At 47.6% G+C, this 26090-nt stretch overlaps 1 protein-coding gene across 12 annotated transcripts in view; it reads left to right on the top strand.

The window, feature by feature from the left end:
* Positions 1–26090, top strand: part of LOC121080579 (transcription factor 4-like) — a 239926-nt gene that overhangs the window by 148128 nt on the left and 65708 nt on the right. The window contains exon 1 of one of the 12 annotated variants that reach the window (XM_040578710.1): positions 23870–24090. The exons of 8 other annotated variants lie outside the window; for them this stretch is intronic. In XM_040578710.1, the coding sequence (XP_040434644.1) occupies positions 23923–24090 (168 nt within the window). In that variant the 5' untranslated portion in view covers positions 23870–23922. Of the gene's footprint in view, positions 1–23869; positions 24091–26090 lie in introns of those variants that run through there. 3 more of the 12 variants (XM_040578711.1, XM_040578708.1, XM_040578707.1) reach the window with 3 other exon arrangements.

Here is a 26090-nt window from a genome sequence, read left to right as displayed (position 1 = left end):
TATAGAAAATAGCAGTTTTAAAAGAAGTGATATGACATTTCAGTAACTACAGTATAAAGCAGGGGTCCTCAAACTTTTTAACCAGGGGGCCGGCGCGCTGATGAAGTGGCAGGAGGTCATCTGCGGCTGCTTGGTTTCCCCCCCCCAATCCCCGGCGGGGGGGGGGGGTGGTGTGTCTGTAAATACCAGGGGCCGGATTGAGGACCCTGGGGGGCCGTATCCATCCCGCGGGCCATAGTTTGAGGACCCCTGGTATAAAGGGTAGGATGGCTAAAGAGTGCATTTTATTCTAGTATTTTTATTCTAATTTTTTTCTCTGCCATTACTTTAAAAATACGTATTTTTGTATCAATATCTGCAAACAGAAAACAAACCACTCGAGAGAGGAGAGCTTCCGTTTCATACCTGATAACTCTATTTGTTTTATCTCTAAATCTGGTTATTAGGAGGAGCTGAGTGGCAGTCAATCTTGCGGAATATGTAACAAATTGGCATGTTAATCTCAGATGGGTTTTATGTTTTTACCATAAATCCATGTAAATTTGCTGTTCGAAAATTAGCATACTTTTAAAGCTTCAGTTATTGTCGTGACTGTGCTAAACGGTAGTTTCATTACTGGTCACTTTATAAATAATAACATTTTAACCTGAAAAAGAAACATATGAACATGCTAATTTAATCACACGGATTATTGTAATCTTTATAATGTTAAACAAATACAAACATAAATCTTTTCTGAAAGTGGTTGAGAAATGGAAATTCTCAAATGTAAGTTTCCAGTAAAGTAAAAAATACTGTTTGTTTTTTTTTAATTAAAAGTAAGTTCCCACACTTGTATTTTAAATTTATTTCACTATGTGTTTTTTGGTTTTGGTTTTTATTGGACTCCTTTACAGCAATAGCTAATATCCTCCCCAAAGGGTTTTACAAGTACTCTTACACTTGATGTTCGAGGTGGATTTAATTTAGATGAAACTTTAGCCTTTAATAGTTTTACTGACAACTTCACATGCTGTAGACCTCCCAGCTCCCTACGTGATGGGGGTCCTAGGGAGGGGAGCGGGGCTGCAGGAGCGCAGAGCCCCTCCGTGCCGCAGAGCCCCTGTGCTGCGATGCACCGTGCCGAAGGATGCTGCACCTGTTCCGCATGCTCCTGGCACCAGCCACTGCCGCGCTTGCTTGCGGTAGCTCGGGAATTCTGCTGGCTTGCTGTTGAGTCATTTGCAGGCAAGAAAAAAACCAAGCCAGCCCCAAAGCTGCGGGGTTTTTTTGTGGTTTAAAATATTGCTCTGTAGACCGGTGAACATCTCAGGACACTTACAAGGATATTTTTGCATCTGTGTTCGAAAAGATCCTCTCAGTAAAATGGTACCTGCTATCTGCCCTCACTGCGTGGGGAAGGGAGGCGACGTTTCTGTTGGAAATGTCAACCTGCAGGGATTTATAACTACTGCAAAAATTTTTTAGGGATTGCTTCTTGCTTCAAAAGAATGAAAGGCAATTTATGTTTGTCGCAGATTAGTCTCAAATGTGTGCTTCCTTTAATTTTTCATGAATACAGTTGTTGCACAGAATGGAAGAACTTCTACAGCTCAGTACTCTTGACTATTTTAACAGTATTTTTATTTCTAAGTGAAATTCTCTTGGAGTAGAATATGCACTTTAAATACTTCTGATTATTTTAATGAGCTGTACAATTTATTAGAAAATTCCTGAATATTTTGATCACTCATAGCTCTATAAAGTAAATTAAAATACAAGTCCAGTAATGTGAATAAGATGGTTCTGGAGGGTAATACAGCCTTTTTTAAGCAAACATACAGATAGGTGTTTGGGTCTTGTTGTCTTCATGTATCATGAATCATACATTGCACTTGAAACGATACTGCTTTAGAAAAAGCACCTGTGTGTCTCAAACAGAAAAAATGTCTTACAAAAGGTCAGATTATATTTAGGTTATAGATTGTGTCACGCTGAACTGCCAGGATTTATGATGCTGGATGAAGTAAATGCATTTATAAATTGACTAACTAGCTTATAATATACTTAGTTGATAGGGTGGAAATATTGCTGTATTTCTCTTAAAATATGTATATTAACTTGTTCTCAATGTGATTTATGCAGTGGATATGGAGATTAATGCAGCAGCATTTGTGAAAGCAGTTATTGTTGATTAATTCATAAGTAGTCATAAAAATTTCAATGATAAATGGTAATAAATATGTTGTATCAGCTCCCCTTTATTATAAGAAATGGCTACGAGTTTGGAAAACAAAGTAAATTAAACTATGGAAACAGAGTTTAAAAAATAATGAAGATTTGAACTAAATTTGGTGTTGGGAAGGTAAAACCCCCTCGGGTGTCCTCTGGGTGCGGGGGGGTGCATCCCGTGGTCCTGCCCGTTCTGGACCCCCGCGGCCAGTCTCAGCCACAGCTCATCACAGCAGTTATGAACTGGTGACAGACCTGGAGCTGAGCTGGAACTGAAGTGCTGAGCTCCAAAAGCTCGGTCTGAACAAAGACGTGGGTTGGGGTGTGCCTGTCCCCCCCAGCCCATTCCCTGTGTGCCACGGTGCCTGCCCGACCGACCACAGCAGGGGCTTGAGGGGCTCTTGGATAGTGCATGGCGAGACTGGCTTTGTCCAATGTGTCCGTGGTGTCCTGTGTGGAGCTTCTCCCATCTCTGGCATTTCAGGACTTCACTGATTTCAGGTGTTGTAACCTGAACGTGCCTGCACAGCCCAGTGTGATCTGCCATCTCAGGTGGCGGGGCAGGGGGCCAGGTACCCCCACTCTGCCCACTCCCTGGGCACACATGGCCTCACTGTGTCCTGGGCTCCTGTCCACGATATAATGCAGCCTAACATACTTCTGTGGACTTACAGACTCTATATAGTCTTTCTGGGGCAAGGGGTTGTACTGTGACCATTTCGTACTGGAGTTTTCTGCCTTCGGTCGAGAGCCTGGAGAGCTCTGCTCCCACTGGAGCGGTGCCAGGAGGGTCAGGCTATGTTGAATTGAGCCAGCTGAGGATGAGATATGGGCACAACAATATTGGGAAAAATGAGATTTTTCTCTTTGCTTGTTGAGTAGCCACGGGCCTTTACTGAACTCTGTCATGGTAACGCTTGGTACCCAGGCTGGCGCGGGCGGTGGGTCCCGCAGGAATAGCTCTCCTACCCACAGATGAGGTTTGACCTGGGTGTTTATGTAGGACCAGGCATGAGGGCACGTGAACTTTGTTTGGACCTGCAGGCTGGGGCTGCCTTTCCTGGGTAACAATAACGGCTACTTTATGTGAGGTGTTGCAGTCATGCGGTGCAGTGTTCTTGATCAGTGTTGGATGCTGCCATCACCTAGCGCAGGGGTCCTCAAACTACGGCCCGCGGGCTGGATACAGTCCCCCAGGGTCCTCAATCCGGCTCCTGGTATTTACAGAACACCCCTGCCCCCCCCCCCCCGCTGGGGATTGGTGGGGGGGGGGAACCAAGCAGCCGTAGATGACAACCTGCCACTTCATCCGCGCACTGGCCCCCTGGTTAAAAAGTTTGAGGACCCCTGACCTAGCATCATGCAATCCAGGTGGCTCCTCTGCACGACCACCTCCTCACCCTTAACTTCATCCTAAGGCTTTGCTGTTCTCTTAATCTTTAACCCAAAGCCTTCATCCAGTTTGGCTACTGATGGTTTAATCACATCTGACCTTTTACATGAAATGTTTGCCAAGTGCTGTGATGTTTTCCACCTTTCTTCTCTTGACCAGTAAGAGTCAGGAATGAGCAAGCTGCGCTGGTGTGCATGGTGGGAAGCATCTGTGAAGGAATGGGGTATGGAATGGGAGGTCTTTGGGGGGAAAAGTGAGCAAAGAGGGAAGGGCTTAGGTTGTAGAGGTCACGTTTGAGTCGTGGGTTTACAAGAACTTGTATCATCCTGACTTCAGTAAGTCCACCACGGTGGTACTGCGGCAGGGAAGCAGTGTCTGCCCAGGTGCTGATTTCCAACAGGTAGCACCTGTAATACAAGGCAATATATTGAGGACAAAAAAAAGAAAGCTCAGAAACAAAGCCTTCACGGAGTGCTGACGATGCTAGTTAGTTATCTGCAGGCATGGTGCAAGTTCTTCTTTGGCTTTCTTGGAGCAGGCTGCATGCTTCAGAAGAAGGAGGGGTTACTGAGGCTGAAGCAGGAGCAGCTCCGAGGAGCACAAGTGGTGACATTGCCTTTGAGCCCCCTGCGTGGCCAAGACAGGCTTTTCGCCTCTGAGAATGATGGTGGGTGGGTGAGTCCAGCAAAGGCCACCCACAGCCTTTCTGCACCTCAAGTTGCTCTTCTGTGTGGCCAGGCTTTCCAGTAAGGTGCCTGGAAGTCATACGGTGCTCAACTCACGCGATTCCTTTTGGTGTTATTATCATCTAGCAAACAGGCTGTCAAGTACAGCCATTATGGCACGATGTATTCATCTTCCATTTGTCTTCTCCGTGGACACTCTTCTCTTTCACAACTGCACCTAGGCTTTCTGCTTCCTTAGCTCCACGGGAAGAGTGGCTGGTTGCTGTTGTTTGATCCCCATTAACAGCAGAGCCGGGACCATGACACCAAGTGGAATCCCACGTCCTGCTCTGCAGACTCTCAAGCCGTGCCGATAAACGCAGCTTTCAGCCTGTCTCGAATCCCCAGCGAGGCACCTTCCCAGGGAGGACCAAACCCGCCGTGCTGCTCGGTGCAGGGTCAGAGGCACTGGTGTGAGCTGCGGGATTGTCCCCGTGGCTTAGAGCTGGGGGGGGGTCAGCAGCACTCTTGGGGAAACAGCCTCTCCAGTCTGCCTCTGCTTGCGTGGGAGCATATGAAGGAGCTCCACAGGGGAACCGCGGGGTCTGGGGTGACGTCGCAGCCATGAACCACAGGTTTTGGTGCCGTCATTCCATTGCCACAGCTACACAGCAGAGCTAACGCGGAGCTGCTTTTAGGATGCTTTAAGGCTGGCAGGGGGGAGGTTCACATTGTAGTAAGAGGTCCTGTTGGTACCTAGTGAAATGGGAGGATGGTGGCGGTGTTACTCCAGCTTGCACCCTGCTGATGGCACACCGTGAGTGGGCAAGGATGCAGTTCTTGTTTCATAACCGCACAGCCAGCTGTACTGAGCTGTGTTCCCTGAACCCTGCCTGCTGGCCACCGTGGAGGCAGCTCATGGGTCTGGGCTTCCCCGGAGGGCGGCTTTCCCTGCTGGGGCCCCACGGGGGTATTTCACCCCATGCTTGTTTCCTCATGTCTCCTTGAGGAGAGGTGGAGTGTCCCTGTGTATTCCCCATCCCTGGGATCGGCTGCAGTGAAATGGAAAGAAGGCAAAAGCCATGGCTGTAAAAGCAGCCGTGGTCCAGCCCTGGCGTAGCCAGCGATCGTGGTCACATCTTTCTGGTTTCCAAGGTTAATTTGCTCTTAATGGAACCAGCAGCTTTAAAATAAATAAAAGGCTTTAAAAAGGAGGAAAGAGGAGGAGGTGATGACTCCTCAGGTTGAACCATCTTCTTGGAAGTTGCATCTGTAGGAGCCCTTGGGGAAGATGGGCAACCTCCTGCTTGGGAAGGGAGCTTGGGGCTCAGCACCCACCACTGCCAGGGGCTTCACCTCTGCCCATGGCACCCACTTCACTTTCTGCTTGTCAAATGGATGTGAGCGGGCGCGGGGTGAAGGAACCAGCTCTGGCAATAGGATCTGGGCTGCACCAAGGAGCAGGATTGCAACCACAGCCCGGGCAGGCATCGCACATTATTTTGAATGTAGATTCTAGGAGGATTCTTGTAGGGAAGATTTTACAGCCAGAATAAAGACAGGGAGAAGTCAAATGTCATATGTCTCAGTTGTGTTAAAAGAAAAGTGAGGAACTGAGAAATTAATTGATTTTGTTGACAAATCAGCACATAAAAATCTCTCAAGCCTCAATTTTAATGACGAGCCTCTTTCTTTCATCTTAATTTAAGATGTCCTCTCCTAGACTGGAGACATCTAATCTGCACTCGCTGTTGTGTGTATTTACAAGTGCACAAGCTCTGACCTTGCTAGCCAGACAGATAAGGAAGTGTATGACTCAGTTGTACATCCTAAGGAAACACCTGCTTGGTTCCAAAAACTCAAGAAAAAAGAAATACTACTGGGATGCCACCTGGAGTTTTTCCACAGCTTTATTCTGTTTTCCACGGGAGAAGCCTTGATGATTTCGCTGGGAGGTGAGGAAGCACTGCTTGTGCTTTTTGTGCAGACTTTGCAGGCTTCCTACCTCAAGTGAAAAAACGCAGCCCTATGAATTCCCCTTCAAACATCTGCGATAAATGGGACTTTTCCAAAACAAATACGATGTCCCCGTCTTTCCCTGTGCCACCTGCCGTAGCAGAAAATTCACCAGTCCTGGGATGCCGGCGGTGTCGCTGCTGCCAGTGCCTTTGGAGACATTTCTCCACCACTGGACCTGTGGGGTCCTTTGGAGCATCCCAGGGTTCAGTGGTGGGTTGTGGGTTGGCACCCACCAGAGATGTGCCAGAGCATCCCAGCTGCCAAACAACACTGGGGCAGCGGTGCGGAGCCTGCCTGGGGGCTGGATCCCGGTCTGGGGGTCTTTGAGCACCAGCGGCATGGGGGGGAAGGCTCCCTGGGACAGAGCTGACCCTCCTGGAGATAATCATCCAAGGGACAGCAACAGGGGTGAAAACCTGGGGGGCAGCTCATGGGGACCCGGCAAACAACTTGCATCATGTGAGAGGGAGCGAGGTAGCAGCTGGATTAAGGAAGGAATAGCAGGAGCTAATAATATCATTTTTTTCATAATATTTTACTATAATTCAGTGAGGCCTGAGAGCCCATAGAACGGAGCCCAGACCCGTGTAATGCACTGCAACACCCCTGCAGCGGGGTCCTTGCCTTTCCCCTGCCTCACAGCAGCCTGTATGTTTCCCCCAAGTAATTTGTCCGATCCTGGCAGTGGCCACCCTTCCCCGGGTGCTGTCCCAGGCTCCTACCGGCCATGGGCTGTCTTGCTCGCTGCCTTATCAGGTTGACAAGATCCTCTTCATCCGGTGGCCCCAGGGGAAGCAGCCTGGCTAACATCCCTCTCACCCTTCTGGCCTGCCCTGTAAATCATCCCACATTATGTTGGGGGGGGGGGGGGGTGGGTCCATATTCAAATTCAAACCTTATTAAATCCACAGTTTGGAGGTTTGTTTTTTGGGTTTGGTTTTTTTTTTTTTTCAATTATAACAAAGCTCTGCTTTTGGCTTAAAAGTGAAAACATAAATTTGAAAGTGCAGCTTTAGCACATAACAAATAAAGTCAACCCAAGGAAATGATAAAATACAGCGGTGAGGAGGTCAGTTAAAGGACCGTCTATTGCAAACCGTACCTGGAATTGCTCCTGACCTGCAAAACGACCTGGAAAGTCATTTTGCAAACAAAATGCTGCGATTGTGTTGTTTTCAAATAGAATAACAGATAGAGAAAATACAGCTTAAAATGGCAAAGTGTTTCCTTTTGAATGAATTGCACAGGGTATCTTCAACACGAAAAAGCAATGGGAAGGGTTTGGTCCCATACGTGTATTTTTCTTATGCCTTGGCCTTACGGTAGATTTAAAGGTAAAACCTTTACTGCAAAATTCACACACTTATAAATGGTTTAACTATTTTGGACTGAAAAAAAAAAAAACCAACCAAAAAACAACCCCCCCAACCAGATCCAGTAGTGATTCGTGGGGTTCTTTGCTTAGCTTAATCAGAGGCTCCCTCTTCAGAGTGCCGCTGGTAGTGCAGGGGGCGCCTCGCCCGCCGGCTCCGGGCTTCAGCCACCCGGTCCAGCTGATCTCCCAGTGCCTGCGAAAATGGCAGGCTGAGGCGCAGCAGGTACTCGGCTCTATGTTTAAGCCACTTCTTTTAAAATCGATTTTTAAGCACTTTCCTCCCTCCGCCACAGGTAGGACGGTAGCGGCGCCCCAGGAGCAGACCCCACTCCCCGGGTCATTGGGGGGTTCTTTGGGATGGAGCATGCCTCAGCCCGTGTCTTTTTTTTCCCCAAAAAACTTGACAAGGCTTTTTTTTTTTAAGCTTGTCATCGAGCTGTCTGTACGTACGTACCAAGCACCGAGCCCGGCAGTTTCCCAGTGGGACAGAAGGAGAGGCAGCACTGGGTGCCTTGGGCATTGGGGACCCTGCAGCTGGAGGAGCCCATCCTGCCCGTGCCCCGCACCGCGGTTGCCCTCCCCTTCTCTGCTGCAAGGATCCATCAGCAAATGCTTTTTTAGTCAGTAAAGAAATGTCAAAATACATGGCGCTTTCATATCCAGCCTTCAATCACTTTCTTTCCTTGGCTATGTAATCTGTAATTCTTTTTGCGTTTGGGAATTAAGCTGAGTTTCACAAATGTAAAACTCAGTACTTAATTTTTCTGTTTGAACTTGAGGATAATTGTTAGGAAAAAGCATTTAAAGATTAAAAAAAAATTCTCTGTGCAGTAATTTGATTTTGTGCCTTTTCTTTAAATATTATCTGTAGATTGTATTCATTACAAGCAGTGCAACGCCTTCAGATCTCTGATTAGCACAGTTCAGCATTTAAGATATAAGCATTTAAATCCTATCTTGTATCAGGCCTATCCAGTGTGGTTTTAGGTAAGGGTGGCTTCTGACACTGAGGATTTATTTATTTGATCTGATTATTTTTTTTTAAGTTGTTCTTGCATTTCAGAACAGATTGGACATGGGGTCGGAGTGGGGAAGAGTGATGCAGTGTGTGGAGGGGGGAGTGGGACGTTAATGAAGAAGTTATCTATGGAAGTTGAAGATACTCTGTCGAGATTGATATGCTTGCACTCTGACTGGAGTACATTTGTTAACAGACTCCCAGTGTTTTATCTAAGGAACATTAATTTTTGCTCTGAAGTATTTTTTGCCTTTACACTGAAGCAGTAAATGAGCAAAAAAATCAGCATAGCAAAAATATAGGGGGGAGGGGGAAATGGCATAAAGAGCTCCAATAACTATTAACGTTGTTAAATGCATAGCAAAGCTCCCCTGACGGTTTCTTGGCACAAAACCTAGGAGGCCTACAATGGCTGGTTGTTTTTTTATTGTTATTTTATTTTCAATGGCATACAGCGCCTTTCGACAGGCCAAACAAGCAGTTAAAGTCAGTGCCCAAGCAGAGCAGACACTGCAGCAGCCCCAGCGCGGTTTTAGACCCATAAACGTGTGTTGTGTTTTGCTTCCCAAAGCTTCGGCCTCACGGGCACCTCCAGCAGAACGGGACAGGCTGTCCTGCCCTGCTTGCTCTCCCCGCTGAGCTCCTGCTCCCACCTGCTCTCCCAACAATCCCTGGAAAGCCGTGGAGAATGCTCTCTCCTTGGATCCTGGGAGGGCTCCTTTCAGCCGTGTGGATGCTCCGAGGTGTTACATGCTCATGTCTGTTGGTGCTGTGGATTGTGTGCGTAGGGATGTAGTGCACAGGGGTTTCATCCCTGGCTCTGAAGAGGTGCAGGCAGGTGGCCATGGGGACGGGAGCCCTCCCGCACCCAGAGCCCACCCACAGCATCTAAGGGCAGGGATGGCTCAGCAGCGGGTTTTACCCGTGCCACCCTTGCTATGCTGTAAACAATAAAAGGCTGAAAGGCTCCCGCATTTGCTGCTTTTCTAGCACGTAATAAAGACTTGAATATTTTAGGTGCCTGAAAGAGCTGTGCTGTGGTGAGCCATCGCCCAGTGCTGCAGCGAGCCCCCCAAGCCGGGAAGCGTGTGTCCCCGCTCCGGAGCGAGAGGGGCTTCGTTAACTTGGGTATTTGAAGCTAGATTTGCATATTCCAGATGATTTGAGTGCGTTTCCAGATGAGAACATCTTTTCCCTGCCAAGCGCAAGCCACAAAGTGACAAGGCAAAGTTAAATCGCTTGGTCGGTGGCCAGTTTGGCGGAGGCAGCCCTTGGCGGCCTGGCGTGGCGTGGCAGGCCTGGGCGGCAGCCCTCCCTCGCTGCCATTGCCACCTGGTGGAATACAAAAGACGCTGGGTTGCAGCAAAGTCGCCTTTAATTTTGGCTCTTTTATTGCAACCAAACTTTGGCAATAGTGTGCAAGAGTCCTTAACCAAAAAGATCCTCTCGTTTGCTCTGCAACACCTCATTTCTCCGCTCACAGTTCATTTATGATTCTGATGAGAGTGTTTTTTCAGGAAACACACATTTCACTTTTTGACCTAGGAGCATCTGTTAGATTATTTTTTTTAATACTACTTTGGCATTCTGGAAGTGTTAATGTCTTTCATATCTGTTTAATGCTATTTAGGGATATTTATGATCACCTCTTGGTTACTTGGGGTAAAGTGTGTTGCAATTTTTTTCAAACAGACAGGAAAGCATTCATATGAGGAAACAGATTGCTTTAAACATGTGCTTCCTGTGACAGTAAAAAGAACAAATTAGATTTAACACTGTGTAATGAATGCATAAATGTGTACGTTTAAGCTTTTAAAAGCCTTACATTCGGTTCTGGCCTAAACAAAAATCCAGAATCACCTATCAAGGTGCAACAAAGTAGATTTAAATATGTGAGCCTGTTCGTATTTTCAAAGTGATTTCGCTGCAGTTTTCCGTTCCAGTCTAGACTTCTTCCTCTTCAATTGGGCGAATTTGATCTCTGAAAGCTCTTTCCTGATCCTAAAAGCCCTCGGCATTGAGGACGTGCTGGTGCAACCATATTGATTAACGTGGAGGAAGAGCCTCCAGGAGAGGGCCTGTTGCTGGGGTGGCAGCAGGATGCGCGCTCCCACCCAGCACATGCAGCTGCTCTGGCGAGGACCCACCAGCCCCCAGGGTTCCCTGGGTGCCGTCCCTGGGGGGAGGATGTGCCACGGGGCCCTCTGCCCGGGCTCTCAGCCGGCACCCCGGGGGCTCAGGCCAGCATGCCCACTGATGCCAGCATCCTTGTCTGGCACAGGCCTGCAGCAGAGGGGATGGCTTGTATTTTTTAGGAGGGGAAAGGAAAAAAAAAAAAAGGAAACAGTGGGAGTTCACTGGCCCAGGAAACAGCCTGGAAGTACTTAGTGTGCTTCTCTCTGTACTCAACCTGCACCACGTTTGTTGGCTGTGCTGGCTGCTCCAGCTTAGCCTGGGAGCCACGGCCAGAGCTCAGAATGCAACATTAAATAACAGATACCTTCAAAATGCAAACAATAGTATAATATATACTTATTGTTCTTGACTTACCTACTAGGGGGTGGAAGCTATTCCAAATCATAGCTGTAGCAATTCTCCAGGAAATATTCTAAATGTCTGCTCCTTGTTTGTATCCTTGTTTTTCTTTGAAGATGCATCTGGAAAAGAATTAAAGGTGGTTGCCATCTGCCTTCACCCAATTAGTTCCCTCACACCTCTTATTTTCAATCTTTCCAGAAGATTTCTTAAACAGAAAACCTACTCAGGTGAAAAGACAGCGCGGGGTTTTGTATCGCTGACCGTCAGAGTGTTTCTGAGTGCAGCGTGAGGCTGTGGGGGCATCGGCTGTTTTAAAATCGACCGGGATTCAGCACACATGCAGCCACGGATGGAGCAAAACACCAGAAAGATGACTGGGTTGTGCCGAGTCTGAATTTTTTTTGCAGGCTGTGGGAGCTCGGTCTAGAATACAGTTTGTTTGATAATTAGTGCACATCTCCTAAGACTTTCAGAGATTTGTGTTTAACCTTTCTGCCACCACATTCCGACATAAAATTAATGTGCCTTTTATCATTCTCTGGTATTTAAGTAAATATTTTTGAACCATCTCCATGCAACAGGTTTCCAAAGATTTAAAGTATGCCGCAGGTTTCCAAAAAACTTCTTTTTTTCTTATATTTTAAATGTTCTGTTTGTGCAAAATTTTGAGAATCACCATAAGGGCTTCTTTGCATTTTTAATTTAGTAACTAACATATGAATAAATTTGCATATTAATTAGTTGCCGATTAAATCATGCATACATAATTGCCTCCTTACTGTGTTTAATGTTTGTCAAAATCTCCAGCCTGGTTTGATGGATGTCGTATGAAAGATTACAATTTGATGTACCCTTGGAAGTATTTACACCAATAATGCAGGATTCTTAATAGCAGAATTCTCTAGTTATATACAGTTTCTAGTAAACATGTAAGATAGGTGCATGTCCCTTTTGACTAGCTTTTTTCCTTGCACCAAGTCATTTACTATTCATAATCATTAATGCATCTCCTAATTATACAGCATATGTCTGTTAACCTCTTCCTTGCCAGTCTTTGGGCTGCAGCGCCTGAATTTTTAGTACAACTTGTTTTATATGAGAGACCATTCCTGAATTGTTTTGCCTCCGACATGAGCCATCCCTTCAGATTTTTCCTCACGTGTGGTATTTGGAGGAAGAGTTTAAAATGCAAGGTACATTTTGCAGTTGATTATTGAGGTTGAAGAAATGAGACGCACTTAATTCATGGCTGAAGGCTTCTCTGCTGTGGCTACTGCAGTAAATCATCAAAGACGTTCCAAGTGCAAAAAGTATACCTACCAAAATTATCACTCTCCTAGTGCCGAGCCTCACCTAAAATCACGCTGGGGGTGGGCAGGGAAGGTTGGGCCGGTGGTCCCCGGTGCTCTGGCAGCAGGCTGAGCTCACCGGGAGCACCCGGAGGGACAGCATCGCCCCTGCCCGCAGCCCCCCATAGTGCAGAGGGCTTTCACAGGGGCTGGGGCTTGCGGTTCCACCACACCTGGACATTAAAAAAAGCGCGTTCAAAATCCGGGCTGATGTTCCTGAGACACGAGTTCACCGAATTTGGCAGGCTTTCGGGACCATAGGACTGCAGTGGGTTTGTGTTTGCCTCTTGGGGTTTTCCAGAACTTTTAGCTACGCTCTGTTCCCATGTTGAGGTTTTTTCCATAGCTATGAGAGCCTGAAACTGCAATTTTTAATGAAATCGAGATTTTTATGTAATTTCTGCATTTTTGGAGCTGAGGCTTTAGAAAAAAATAAATCCCCAAAAGAACAGGAGATCCTGCAGGACTCCTGATAAAACTCCAAGAGTTGGCTACACTGAGTTTATCAGCAAGCAGTTGATTTCCTTCTTCAGCTGGCTATACATTAACCACTTCTCAAGCAAAAGCAGTTTTAGAGGACTTCCAAAGAACCATATTTTGTTACAGAAGTTGGCACTAACATGTGTTAGGCATTTAAGTGTGAATTTGAGCAGTCAGTGGGAATATGGTGCAGTGTTAGGAAACAGCACCAGGGAGGTTGGACCCTGCTCCCCAAGCTTGCTGCCCACCTGACGGGGAGGTTTCTGGCGAGTGGCTTCACCTCTGGGTGCCTATTTTTTTGGCTTTGTTCATCCCAGCTGTAAACCCTTCAAGTCAGGCTCCAGCTCAGCACAGTGCCTGCGCAACGCAGAGTGACAGAGGCTTCTAGGAACGGCTGTGGTATAAAAATATATATTTTAATACGGCATCTGGATTCATGTAATTGAAAATGCGCTTTGGAGTATTAATTAGGATTGCTGAAAGGAAAAGTTCATGGGAAAGCGTAAGCGTGTCATTTCAGTGAGAGATTTCTTCTGCAATATCTGTCTGTTTACAGTTGGCTTGCTTAGTATTTTAGGTGCGTGCATTTTGTGTATAAATAACAAATATGTGTATTTGATATAAAATCCACGGCGAAACCACTGCATGACCCTAATTACTCAAGAAAACCATGTACTTGGTTTCAGAAGACCCAGCAACATCTTTAGTCAGGTTGCAAGATATATTTTAGCACATTATTCATTATGAAAAGCCCAATGAATTCAAAGGTACAAACACCCTTTTCTCCTGAAGGATTTTACGTAGTAAAAATAAACCATCATGGAACTAGTGCCCAAAGACCTCACAGACTTGTTCTCTAATCACAGAAGAACATAAACTGCTTAATACTTAGCACTAATTATCCTCCCATACTGTGCAATTCGGTATTAAACCACAAAAGAAGGTTCAAATAGCATGAAGGGACAAATGTACAAAAGCAAGAAAATTGTAAGGCCAGGCCAAATTCACTCAGCCCAACCCCACGGTCAGCAGATGCCGCATTCAATAACATCTCTGGCCCCAGTTCAGTCCCAAGGGCAGTGATGCACCGCGCAGGCTGCACATCAAACACAAACACGCCATTGCAGGAGTCACTTAATTGGTGCGACTTGTGCCCTCGTTTAGTGAGACGTCAACATCTTTGCTCCACTTGCCAGCAAGCCCCCACTGTGGCCATTGTGGAGGCACCCTGTGCAACACCCGTGGGGGCAGCGTGCAGGAGAGGAGTGCCCTGCTCTCGTTGCACCTGGGTGCCCAACCTAGGCGATGGTTGGCTGCTTTTTTACAGTACTGGCGCCTCTAATCCAGTTTTACGATGTGAAGGGTTAAAATTCACTCTGAACACTAAATTCTTCATCTTTAATGGGAAAATTGACAAATGTTGCACAGAACATCTTTTAAGATCTCCAAAGAAAGATAGATACCCAACAGTTTCCCTCCTCCAGGCGATATTCCTGGAGAACTAGAGACAAAACAATTTTATGTGATGAGAGGGGGAAAAAAGACTGGATGAAGTAAAAATGCTAACGGTTACAGCCCAGTCCAGCGTGGCAGGCAGGGAGCTGAGACTTGGGAAAGATCTGATGCTTCTCACACTGGTGTGTCAATAAACCTCCTGCAAAGCTCCTGCCCGCCCACCTGCCTCCCAGTTCCAGGCTGGATCTAGCTCCTCTCCCTATGTGCTGGAACAAGGTTTAAGCAATTCAGATCCAGATTTCTTGGAAAGTGAGCAGGACTTCAGAAATTTTGCAACATACTCAGGGTTTAAAGGCCAAGTCAGTCTAAGCAGTGGAAGAGAAGAGCACTGATGTGGTTTAGTAGAGAAGGAGAGCGAACCGTGAGGAATGAGACACGAATAAAACAAAAAAGATCTGGCAGAATATCAGATGAAGCTTTCTGTGGTAAGATGCAGATTTTTGACTCAGGAATAATCTCCCATATTTCTTAACATAGAGATAAAAGTGATAAATATCCAGACACTGGCTATGTGCAGGAGGCCCCCCCCATGCTGCAGCTCAGCTGGGGTGGCTCTTGCACATCCAGAGCCGAGACAACAGAAATCTTTCAGGTGTTCTAAAACGCTTTGAATTCAGTCTTTGCTTCTCAGGTAACGTGAGCGCTACCCCAGCCAGAAACACAAGCCCAGCAGTCGGGGGTGCAGAGGGAACAGCACTTCGTGTGCGTGGCTGGGAAGCCCATGCCCTGACTGTCCCTGTGGCATGGGGAGACTCTGGGTAGGGTCTGGCATCACCAAACAGCATTTTGTGTTCCTTAAATACCCGGTTTTCCAGATTCTTTTCCTTCTTTGAGCAGTATCCTCAAAGAAAGCTTGCCAGGGGGGCCTCCCTTCTCTTTTCCGAGCAGTGTCCCAGTTTCCTGGACCCCACCTTGACCAGTCCTCTGACGGTGCCGTTTCTACCTCCCCTGCCCATCTGCCCTTCTACATGGGCTGCTCTCCCAAGCTGACAGCTGAACAAGGTTCAAACTGGCCAGTGTCCTCCTTAAGTCTTTGAGGTCTTCAGGACCACCCGCTTCATCTTTCTGTGTGTTACCCATCCTCGCACCCAGCAGCCAAACCAACCTGCATTGCTCGATTCGGAGGGTGATGGGAGAGAGTGGGCAACGTGAAGGGATTTTGTCTCATTTTCTGATTTTATCCCAAACCACACCATCTCTATCCCTATATTTGTCTGGCTGCTGGAGATTGGGGGTTATTTTCAAGTACAAGTGATTCCCAAGTGCAAAGGTTAACCTTCAGAGCAAGTTGCACATGTGTAAACGCGACCTCTTCGTCCCTGAGCATCCCTGGGAGCTGGGAGCTGTGGTGGCAGCCCAGCCTCTTCCTCTGCAGGCACATACTCCTCCCAAATGCCTCATGCATCGCAGTGTGGCCAGCTCACCAGGACCAGGGTGACCGTGTTTTAGATTTTCCCTGGAGCCAGGGCAGGGAGCCGAGCCGTTCCCCTGGGCAGCCCTGTGCCGGAGGGGTGTGTTGGGGGAGCCTCAGCCTCCAGTCCCCTTGGCTCAATGTAACTGCAGCACCGGCGCAGTGCCCGTGGCCTCGCTGAGCTTCGGTTTCTCCATCTATACAAAGGGAAACAGCGACAGAATAATATTTAACTGCTAGAGAGAGGGGCTGTGAGGCCTAACTATGTAACAGCTGAAAAGTCTTCCATATGGTAATGTGCAATAAATGAGGAACAGTGTTCCGCTCCCTCCCCAGATTCTTGTGGCAGAGTGGGAATGAATCCGAGTTTGCAGGATCCCACATCTATGTTCAGTTCTGCAGATCATTTAGCAGAGAGGAGTGTAGTGAGAAACGCTTTTGAGTGCTTTGATCAATTCTGCTAACAGTTTACTATGTAGACAAATTGCTGCACGTGACTGAAAAAAAAAGGCCACGTTTTGGTTCTTAACATCAGCCATGTGTCCATTTGCATGACGTCCGCAACTTCTTACCTTTTCTGCATTTTTTTCCTTTTTTTGTGTGCACTGTTTTAAAAAACAGTTGTACAACAGCATAATAGATATAGGTTCTTTCTGAAATGTTGGTGCAAGTAGATCTTTTATCATTTTATAAAACACTGAACCCACTTGGGAGAATGTGTATTGTTACTAATAAAAATCATTATATTACAACGTGGCTTTTTTTCCTAAAGACTGAACATAAGATCAGGTCCTTGATCGCCTTATGCTTCCAAACCATTTATTTATTTTGTAATGGCAGCTAATGCTAATAGAGAACAATTGACTACAAACTTGTGGAAACCTCTCAGTAAAGCAAAATGAGTCATACATAACTGCAGTGCTGATCACTGATCTAGATTCTGCTTCAACTGCAAAAGCAAAGATAATCCCTTATAATCTGAAACTACTTGTTTATTGTGTGGTGTGTGCAATCGGTGAACTGCTTGGCACTGCAAGAAATGTTTAAAATCTTGCTCTGTTCATTTATTTTACCAAATACTTCTCCAGTGGACTCTAAACTATGCTACAACGCTTATATTGAGACCGATGATGCTGAAATTTCCAAATGTAGGACCCTCTCATCAGTTAAGCCTGTGTGCCTTGGGAAGAGAGAGAGGATGCCAGCTGTGAACCTTAAACCCCCATCCCGTCCGTTTCTGTAGTGAACCCGGAATTGGAGCCCCTGGGCTGTCCAAGCCCATAGCCTAGGGCAGCAGAGTTGGCTGGTTGCCCGATGGCACCTTGCAGCCGGCGTAGGGTCTGCTTACAGTGCCAGAGCAACGTGGAGAAGCTGTTGTGTTAGTATTGCTAACCTCAAAGGTTCACATAGCATGAGTCCGCCACCCTCCCATCCACAAAAAAAAAAAAAAAGAACTAATGAGATTTTAAAAATAGTAAAGATTGGGTTGGTTTTATTAGCCTTTGGGGTTTTCTGCCTCAGAGTTCCCATTTCCCAGCTCTCCTCCACACTGCCTGGAGTTAGAAGCTTATTCTTCAAAATACAAAATCTGGGATCATCCTGTAATCAATGACTACAGCAGCTCTGACTTTCCAGAAAAGCAAGCCCACCAACTACTCTGATACGATAAAATGGTAAAAAATTGGCAATATAGCCTTTGTGCAAGAAGAAATCCTGGCCCATGTGGTTTAAGTTTCTCCCTTGGCTTCTCGCAAGCAGTGTAGTCAAAAATAAACCTAGTGGCAAATGGATATTTTAGATAGACAGTTTTGTTTAAAATAGATTAACTGTAAAGTATGTTTCTGTGCCTTTTTTTTCTGGTAAGATAAGTTTTATGGAAGGTGCCGGATAATCCAGAGTGCTGGGTGCCTGCCTACCTGCCCCCAGTGCCCTGCCCAGTGCCGGGGGTCCGGGCCAGCTCATGCTGCAGCTGAGGGGATGTGCTCAGCCCCATCACATGTTAACATTGGCTTATCTGGAAAGCAAACAGTGGATGCTGGTTTGGTTTTCAAAAGCTAGTTCTGATCTAGGGGTTTGTTACGTTATTAACTGCATGTGCTGTCTAGTAAATACGGTCTGTGTAGCATTTAACGTAAGAGGAGAAGTTGTTTGATATTTTACAGATCAAACTTGGTGGATTCTTGCAGAGATGTTCTATGGTTTATCCTGGTAATCTCAGACTAACGCTTTTGCCATGTTCCTGGCTTCTGACCTGTCACAGCACCCGCTTTGGCCAAGTAGTTTGTGTCAGGCAGTGCAAGAACAGGAGCACGTGCAGTTATGTCACTGACTCGGTCGCTGCTGAAAGGGCAATTTGCTTAAAACCTGCTCTGGGTATAGCAGATGTGCCCGTCCAACGTGTTTGGTATACACAAACGTCCAGGAATCTGGCAGAATCACATTCGTCCTGACACCCCCAAGTCACATCTGACCAACCACTTCAATTGAGAAAAAAACTCTCAAATGCATTTTTATTGAGATTATTTGAAAAGTTTGCAAGGTCCAGGTACTAGCGGGCTGGCCTGAGTGATGCCCAGAGCATTGCTGCGGAGAAGGGCTCTGGCACCGGCACCGCCATGGGTGCTGCCCGGCTCGCTGCTGGAATAACCCACCGTTGGGGCCACTCCATGAGCTGCACCCGGGTAAAACATCTGGTGGAGAGTTTGTCCACTTAATGAGAAGGAGAAGAGCTAGTTCAGCGCTGGGAAAAGGGCTTCCTTCCTCCTTGGCAGGCGAGCCTGGCAGCAAGGCGTAGGTTTGTTGGGTTGATTAGGATTGCCATCAATAGGTAGTCCATAATATTAAAGCAGTTGTATCCACATTTGGCTGGTTTAAAGTAGCTTTTTAGAGACTGTGGCTTTTAGGATCTGATTTATTCACATAGCATCTGTATAATTAGATATTTATACTGTATTCAGTCTGTGGTGCACAAGTAGCTGAATACGAACCTCTTCCTGGGGAGAGAGGAGAGAATATTAATGTACAAAAATGTAGGAAAACAAGTGTTAATTTTCGTTGCAGCAGTTACAAAAGAGACAATTATAAATTACGTCGCCTAGAGTTCAGCAGGTTGATCTCTAGCTCGATTTGAGATCCTGCAGAACCAAGACTAGAAACTGGCCATGGCACATGCCCCGTCTTTATGTCTGTATAAAGTAAATATGGTGCAACTTGTTTGTGTGTTTATCCACATCTGAACGAGCTTTCTCTGTTGGGGTTGTGTCCCCTCTGGTCAGAGAGGTGGGAGGCTGTCCCTGCCCAGGTCCTTGGCGAGGGATTGTAAGAAACCTTTAGCTCGGCTCTGGCATCTCCTAAAATAGAGCTTCCTTCAGGGAACACAGCTGGAGTTTGCTTCTCTTTTCCTTAAAGAGGAGAGAAGCTGGTCAGAAAAGGCTGGTGGGACAGGAGGTGGGGCACGTCCTCATGGGGCCTCTGCGTGGAGGTCCTGGTCTCTCAGCAAAACACCCCAGCTGAGGAGACTTCTTCACATCTGGGCTTTCAGAGCCACTTCTCTACCCACAGTGGGTACGTTGTAATAGCTGCGCTCAAGGATTTGTGTAAGAAGGATGAGATTATTCAAGTGACCCAGACTTGGAGGAATACTGGCTGGTTTAGTCATCTTACTTGACATTTTACCATTATCCATATCAATTTGTGGCTGCAAGCTTGTCATCTAGCAGATAGCTTCCCTTTCTTTGCTCCTCTGCCATGGACCTCAGTTACAGTAGTGTCAGGAACGTAATGTGGCTGCTGTCTCTTCCTTCCAGCATCCTTTTTTCTGGGACTTTCTGGAAGGTCTGGTTCCAGACACAAAGTGTGCCAGTGGTGGTGCCGCTCCATCGGGATGGCATCCATTGGAGCACCCCTGGCTGACTGAGCAGCTCACTGAGGCCCTTTCCAAATTCTTTGTCTTGAAAATCTTTCTGGAAAAGCAGAGACCTGCTCCCTTCTCCCCTGCTGGACCAGGAGAGGTGGCCTCACAAAAGCTGCAATACCTGCCTTTCTGTCTTTCATCATTAGCTTCTGCTTCTGCTTCTTTTTCTACTTCTCCTTAGATTTCTTGAGTGTTTCCTCACCCTCTTCTGGAATTTGCTGCTGGGGTCTGATACAAGAGAAGGAAGGAGAGAATGGAAGCGAGTATATATATATACCAGAACATTGCAATTCTGTCACAGAAGTGCCAGTGCTGATTATTTCTAGGCAGCCTCACATGATGTCTCTGCCCGTTGACCAGTTGGCCGTACCGTGGCTGGGTGGCTGGGCCAGGGTGACCAGTGGTACAAAGACAGAATGGAACAGGAGGGCCCTAAGGGAAATTATTAACTTCGATAATGCTGAAGTAGCTGGATTCTGAAAGGGTGGCCACGTACCCTGGCACCCTACGCTCGCTGTGTCATGATACGCAGGTGACATATTGACCTGCATTTGTCCCTACTTGGATCTGTTACACCTGCTCAGTCTTGTTCTGCTAGCAGTGACCTAGAAGATGCTGAAAGAATGACGCCTGATGCAGAAGGTGCTGAAGTGATGCACTGCCAGAGCATTTTATGCATCTTTAGGTTTTGTGTCTTTTAAAAGTCCCCTGCCCTTTGGCGGTGCTCCCTCTGGGTCCATCATCACACTGTCCTTAGCAAACCAAAGGTGTAAATACTCATCCTCCCCCCTTTACATGGAAAACAAGCCCCTTTGGGGCAATGGAGAGGACGTAGGGGTTAGGCAGGGCCGCAGGGAGGCTACCCCTGCTCCCCGGCAGCGGCGCGGGGCGGTGGGCCACGCTGTCCTCATGTCACTCTTCCCTGCCTGTGCCTCCGCCTCTTCATGCTGCCAACCTCTCATTAAGATGAAGGACATAATTGCAGCGTTGCCGGCACCACTCTGTGGCAAGGGCTGGAAGATGCCAGCGCTGCCTGATGCCCACCGGAGGGTGGGTGTGTGGGGGGAGCTGCTCGGCGGCACAGATGCAGGTGCAGGGGTCTGCAGGGGGTCCCGCACAGCTGCACCTGCCGCAGCCCCCTGCACCCTCGCACTGACGTGGCCGGAGTGGAATCACGACAGCAAATCCTCGCTTTTGTCGGTGCTGAGTCCTGCCAGGGAGCTCGGCACTCCAGCAGCCCGCGGCCGCAACAAAACCCGGCGCAGAACAACTGCTTGCGCCTGGTTCAGCGAAAATCCCCGACGTGGCTATGTCAGGGCCAGATGCAAATTCGTCGAGCGCTGCATTTGGAGATTAAAACACCAACAAAGATTTCATTTTTTTTAAAGGCTGCTGCTCATCAGATAACTCCCCTTATATTTTTAGTGGTTTGCTCTTTCAATGAATGGGCTCTGGCCAGCCAGGAGCCCGGCTGGGGACACGTTCCTGGCTGTGCCAGTGCCCCAAAAGCGGGAGGCTGGGGGGTCTGGATGGTGCTGCGGTGCCCTCCCCAGTGGGGCTGTGCTGGGAGCTGCTGGGGCAAGGGGGTGCAGGAAGGGGTGGGTGAGGGACAGAGGGCTACCATAGCCTTGCCTCACATCTTTTCAGAGCCCTGAGGGTGGTCGGCGTCTCACCAGTGGTGTTCCTAGGCTGTTCTTAACGCTACAAATTTTATGTAAGATACACATTTCTATCTCTGAAAAAGAAAAAAAGGAAAAAAAAATCTGGGACAATCACAGGTTCTCGAGTGAGGCAGGAAAATATATTAAAGTTATCTCAATGTACGTGTCAAATGCAAATATGATATGGTGAAGTAATTAATTTTTATTCTCATGTGTTGAGAGTTATAGTTACGGGCTTACTCCCTGCAAACTGTATTAACTTCTTATCAAGTTCCGTGCAATATATTTACACCACAATTTTCCCATTCAGGAGAAGGAAAGCACTGATATGACAGGATCCAAATTGAGTTGGACCCTTCCCCGCCTCAAGTTTGCAAAACCCAAACCGCAATCATCTGCAGTCATTTCCATGACACTTTGGTCACAATTCAAGGATCGCTTCCCAGAGTCGCAGCTCTCTCTCCATTTCCATCATCTATCGACATCGACACGTGGAATTTGTAGAATTATCTAGTGCCAGTCAGGAAAAAGTTTATTCTGCCGGAGTGAGGGGATTGTTTCCGTGGCAGGAGAGCGATAAAGTGAGATGATTTAAAGGTCCATCCAATCTAATTTTTTGGTAACATTTGTACTAAAAATGTAATGCCGGTTGTACAACTTTGTGTGGAGCTGTGAAGCCACAGCTTTTATTAAGAGAGAAAATACCATATTTTGCAGTTTGCAAATGCAGAAGGGAAGAATGGGCTTTATTTCTAGACGTCTATTAAAAACACCAGAAGGGTGGTGGTTGGTTTTCTTTTTTTTTTTTTTTTTTTTTAAATAAATGATCAAAGGACATTGTTGTTTTTCACCTCTGGAGCATTAAGACGTACATTTGTAGGAAGTTGGGTTTTGAAAGTGGATTTGCTGGTGTAGGAAATGTTCCGCCCATCTGTGCCGGGTTCGAGGAGGGTTCTCTCTGCCTTTCTGGTGAGGCATTTTGTTGCGCATTGACCTGCAGTCGTTGGGATTTTTGGCCTTATGTATTATACGCAGAGGGTGGTTTAAAGGTTACAAATGTGATCTTGTCAGATTGACAGCTAACTGTTCTAATGAGGAAAAAATCCTCAAAGCATGAAATTTGAATGAAATGTGTGATTATAATTCAAGTACTGTTTACCCAAACCTCTGGGGACCTCCCGAATAAATGCAGGACAAGTGAGTTAGATAAACCTCTGCTCCTTCTTTCCTCCTGGTTTGCATGTGTCCCCCTGTCCATCCCCCCCCCCCCCCCCCCCCCCCCGAGCATCCGCAGCCCCGCACGCCCACCCTGTGGATCGGGGTGCAAAGTATGAAAGGAAACTTTGCCGTCGCCCAAGATGACAGCTCGGGATTGCCATCACCATCTCTTTGTCGTTTATTAATCCTGTATGTGGCGCGTTACCACACCAAGGAGTAAGGAAATAGGTGCTTTGAATTATTAAAGTTGAGCCCGGAGACTGGCTGTATGCTCGGATGGCATTTGCTTCGGCATATGCAAATGATTTAGCTTAATTTGGGATCAATTCCCAGGGGCCGTCCTTTCCTGTGATGCTCTGAATTTGGCAAGCTCATGTGAGTCCCGACGTGGTGGGGGGGTGGTGGTGTTTGGGGGAGAGTGTACCCCCCTTCTCCATGTTCCCCCATTCCCCGTGCCCCCCCATTCCCCATGCCCCTGTCTCCATTCCCCTGCGCTGGGGACCGGCGGGGCGAAGGGTGCTGCACGCCTCGGGGGGTGCCTGCAGCAGCGCCCGGCGGGACGGGGCCGGCTATTTATTATTTAAAACCCTGTTAAAAAAAAAAAAAAAAAAAAAAAAAAAAAAATCACAAAACAAAACAAAAAAAACCAACAACAACAACAAAAAAAGAGGTGGGCGAAGGGAGGGGGAGGCTGCGCGGGGCTGCGCGGGGCGCGGGCGGGCCGCGGCAGCTGCGCACAATGCTGGGAGCGCGCCAGCAAGCACGGACAGATGGCGGAATTATTAGATGTGCATCATACGATTCCCTTCCTGCCACTCGCTTTTTAATCAAATTAAAACAAAACAAAAAAAAAAACAAAAAAAAAAAAGAAGAGAAAAAAAAAACACAACTGAACCCAGGCGCCCCCCCCCCCAACCCGGGAGGGGAGCGGGGGAGCGCGCAGGGAGGGGGAAGCAATTAGGCGCATTTGCATTCCGCGCGCGGCCGGGCCCGGCTCCGCGGGCGGCCGGCGGGGAGCGCACGGGGCGGTGCGCGGCCGCGGGGGGTGGGTGGGGGGGAGGTTGGGGAAGGGGGGGGGGGAGGCGCGCAGCCTCCGCCCCCGCGCGGCGAATGGTCTCGCCCTGCTTTGCATATTGAGCGCGCCTGGCCCGGCCATATGGGAACATGCGAGTGGAGGAATTGTGAAAAAAGGAAGAGCGAGTTTGAAATAAAAGTTGTGAGAGCGGGAGCGGAGGGGGACGGCGGCGGCGGGACCATGTACTGCGCATACACGATCCCCGGCATGGGCGGCAACTCTTTGATGTACTACTATAATGGGAAAGCGGTAAGCTGGCGCGGCAGTTAAAGGTGTAATTTGGACAAGTTTTATGGTGGCGGGGACGAGCATTCTCGGCGCTGCCAGGGCCCGCGGCGGCCGGCCGGTGGGGATGCGCCCGCCGCCTCCCGCCGCCGCTCCTCGGTCTCTTTATTTCATTTTATTTTGCTTTCATGGGGGTTTAGTCTGTTTTCTTCTTTTTTTTCCCTTTTTTTTTTTTTTTTTTTTTTTTGGTACGGTAGAAAGTCCGCCCGCGCTTAAAAGTTCGGGCTTAAAGTCAAAATAGCGCAAAGCAAAAATAATTAAAAATAAAATAAAAACGCCGAAGGGGAAGGCGGGAACGGAGCGGGGCTGCGCGGCCGCGGAGCCAGCGAGGCTGTGGGTGCGGGCTGCGGGGCCGGAGCCCTGCACCAAAAGTAGCCTTAAGATAACAGATAATAAGGGAAAAAAGCCCCATTCCCGCCCGCCTTGTAGTGATTTCGGCCCTTCCCCCCCTCCCCTTCCAACAGAAACGCTTTATTTAAGAGGGGGAAAGAAAAAAAAAAAAGGAAAAAAAAAGTGTCTGGTATTTTGTGCATAACCCCAGCAGAAGGTTTATACTTGCCATCTGGAGGTTTATTTTTTTTCTCTGGCTGGGTCTTGAGAAGGAAAAGTATTTCAGTATATTTTAAAATATTGGGGGGGGGGAGGGGGAAGGGCGAGGTAAGGAGGGGAACTGTTGCTTGAAGGGAGAGGAAAATAAAATTTGGAAATGGTGGGAAGGGAGGGCAGTGCGTGGGGGGAGCAGGCTCTGCAAACTGCTCCAGTCTGTGTTCTTTCAATTTTTCTTTCATTTCATCTGATACCAATCAAGGCAGCGTAGTTAGGCCAAAAGGGAACTGGTGGAGTTTTAACCCAGGCCTGCTTTGGATGGAGCAAACTCATTATCCTGCCTGGGTATGTGTGCCATAGACCAGCGGCTGTTTATAATACACCCAGCTCGAATTGTTTCGTATGGAAAGCCACTCTCATGAATGAACATCTGTTTGAATACCTGAGATTTTTATTTTTTTTAAAAAAATATGCTTATTGGCGAGAGTTGTGGGCCTCATCTTTTGTTTTGAATATTTTGCAAATAACGCATTGTGGTAATGCAGGACACTTGGTGTGGAGGAAGAAACTAAGGGAATTTGCTGGGGAAAAACAGTTGAGATTTAAAAAATTACAAAAATGCAAAAAAATAAAGCTTTGTAAATTTATGGCAGGGCTTACACCCCTTTTATTTATTATTTTTTTTTGCTAAATTAGTTATTCCTATTGCAAAGCTGTTAAGGCTACACCTCAAGCCTACCTGACATTCCCATGCATGGCAGGGCCAGTCAGCCTCAGTAGCTTTACAAGCAAAAGTTCCTAAACACTGCTATTCATCCTCAGTAAGTAATAAAATCCTGGTGACAGCAGCCTGTTTGCAGGACGCAGTGATGCACAGCGCTTGCACAGCGGCAGGGCTACGGTAAACAATTTTCAACACTTAGACCAACTTCATTATTCTGGGGATTTTTCTTCTGGGGAGGCGAGCAGGGCGATGGAGGTGGGGGTGGGAGCTGGGCTTTTCCTTTTATTTTGGGGTTGGGTTCCCCCCCCTTCGTTCTATGTGTGTCTTTTTTTTTTTTTTTTTTTTTTTTCCGGTTTCTTTTTCCAACTAAGTAAAGCCAGGAAGGAGATGCCCGGCCTGCTGGGGGCCTTGTGGTGTTGGCTGGGACCGGAATGTCACCCTGTCGTGCCAGCTGCCTGTCCTGCTGACATAAAACTGCGGAACTTGACATCAGAGGGCTCGTAAAGCCCCCTCGGCCGCCAGGCCCTTTCCCCTGCCCTTTGTGTTTTGGGGAAGGTGGCACTGGTAAAAAGCAGGCTTGCCCTGCGCCCGAGCTGGGTTTATAGGCACCGGTGGAAGGGGTTCGTGGGAGGGCAGCCTGGCCTCGGCGCCGGCAGAGCACAAAGGGCAGCAAGGGTCCCCAGGCTGGGGGGGC

This window comes from Falco naumanni, chromosome W (assembly GCF_017639655.2).
Source record: "Falco naumanni isolate bFalNau1 chromosome W, bFalNau1.pat, whole genome shotgun sequence".
In the NCBI taxonomy this organism is placed as follows: Eukaryota; Metazoa; Chordata; class Aves; order Falconiformes; family Falconidae; genus Falco; species Falco naumanni.
The sequence above is the reverse complement of the archived record's forward strand: the minus strand, read 5'-3'. Positions and strand labels throughout refer to the sequence as shown.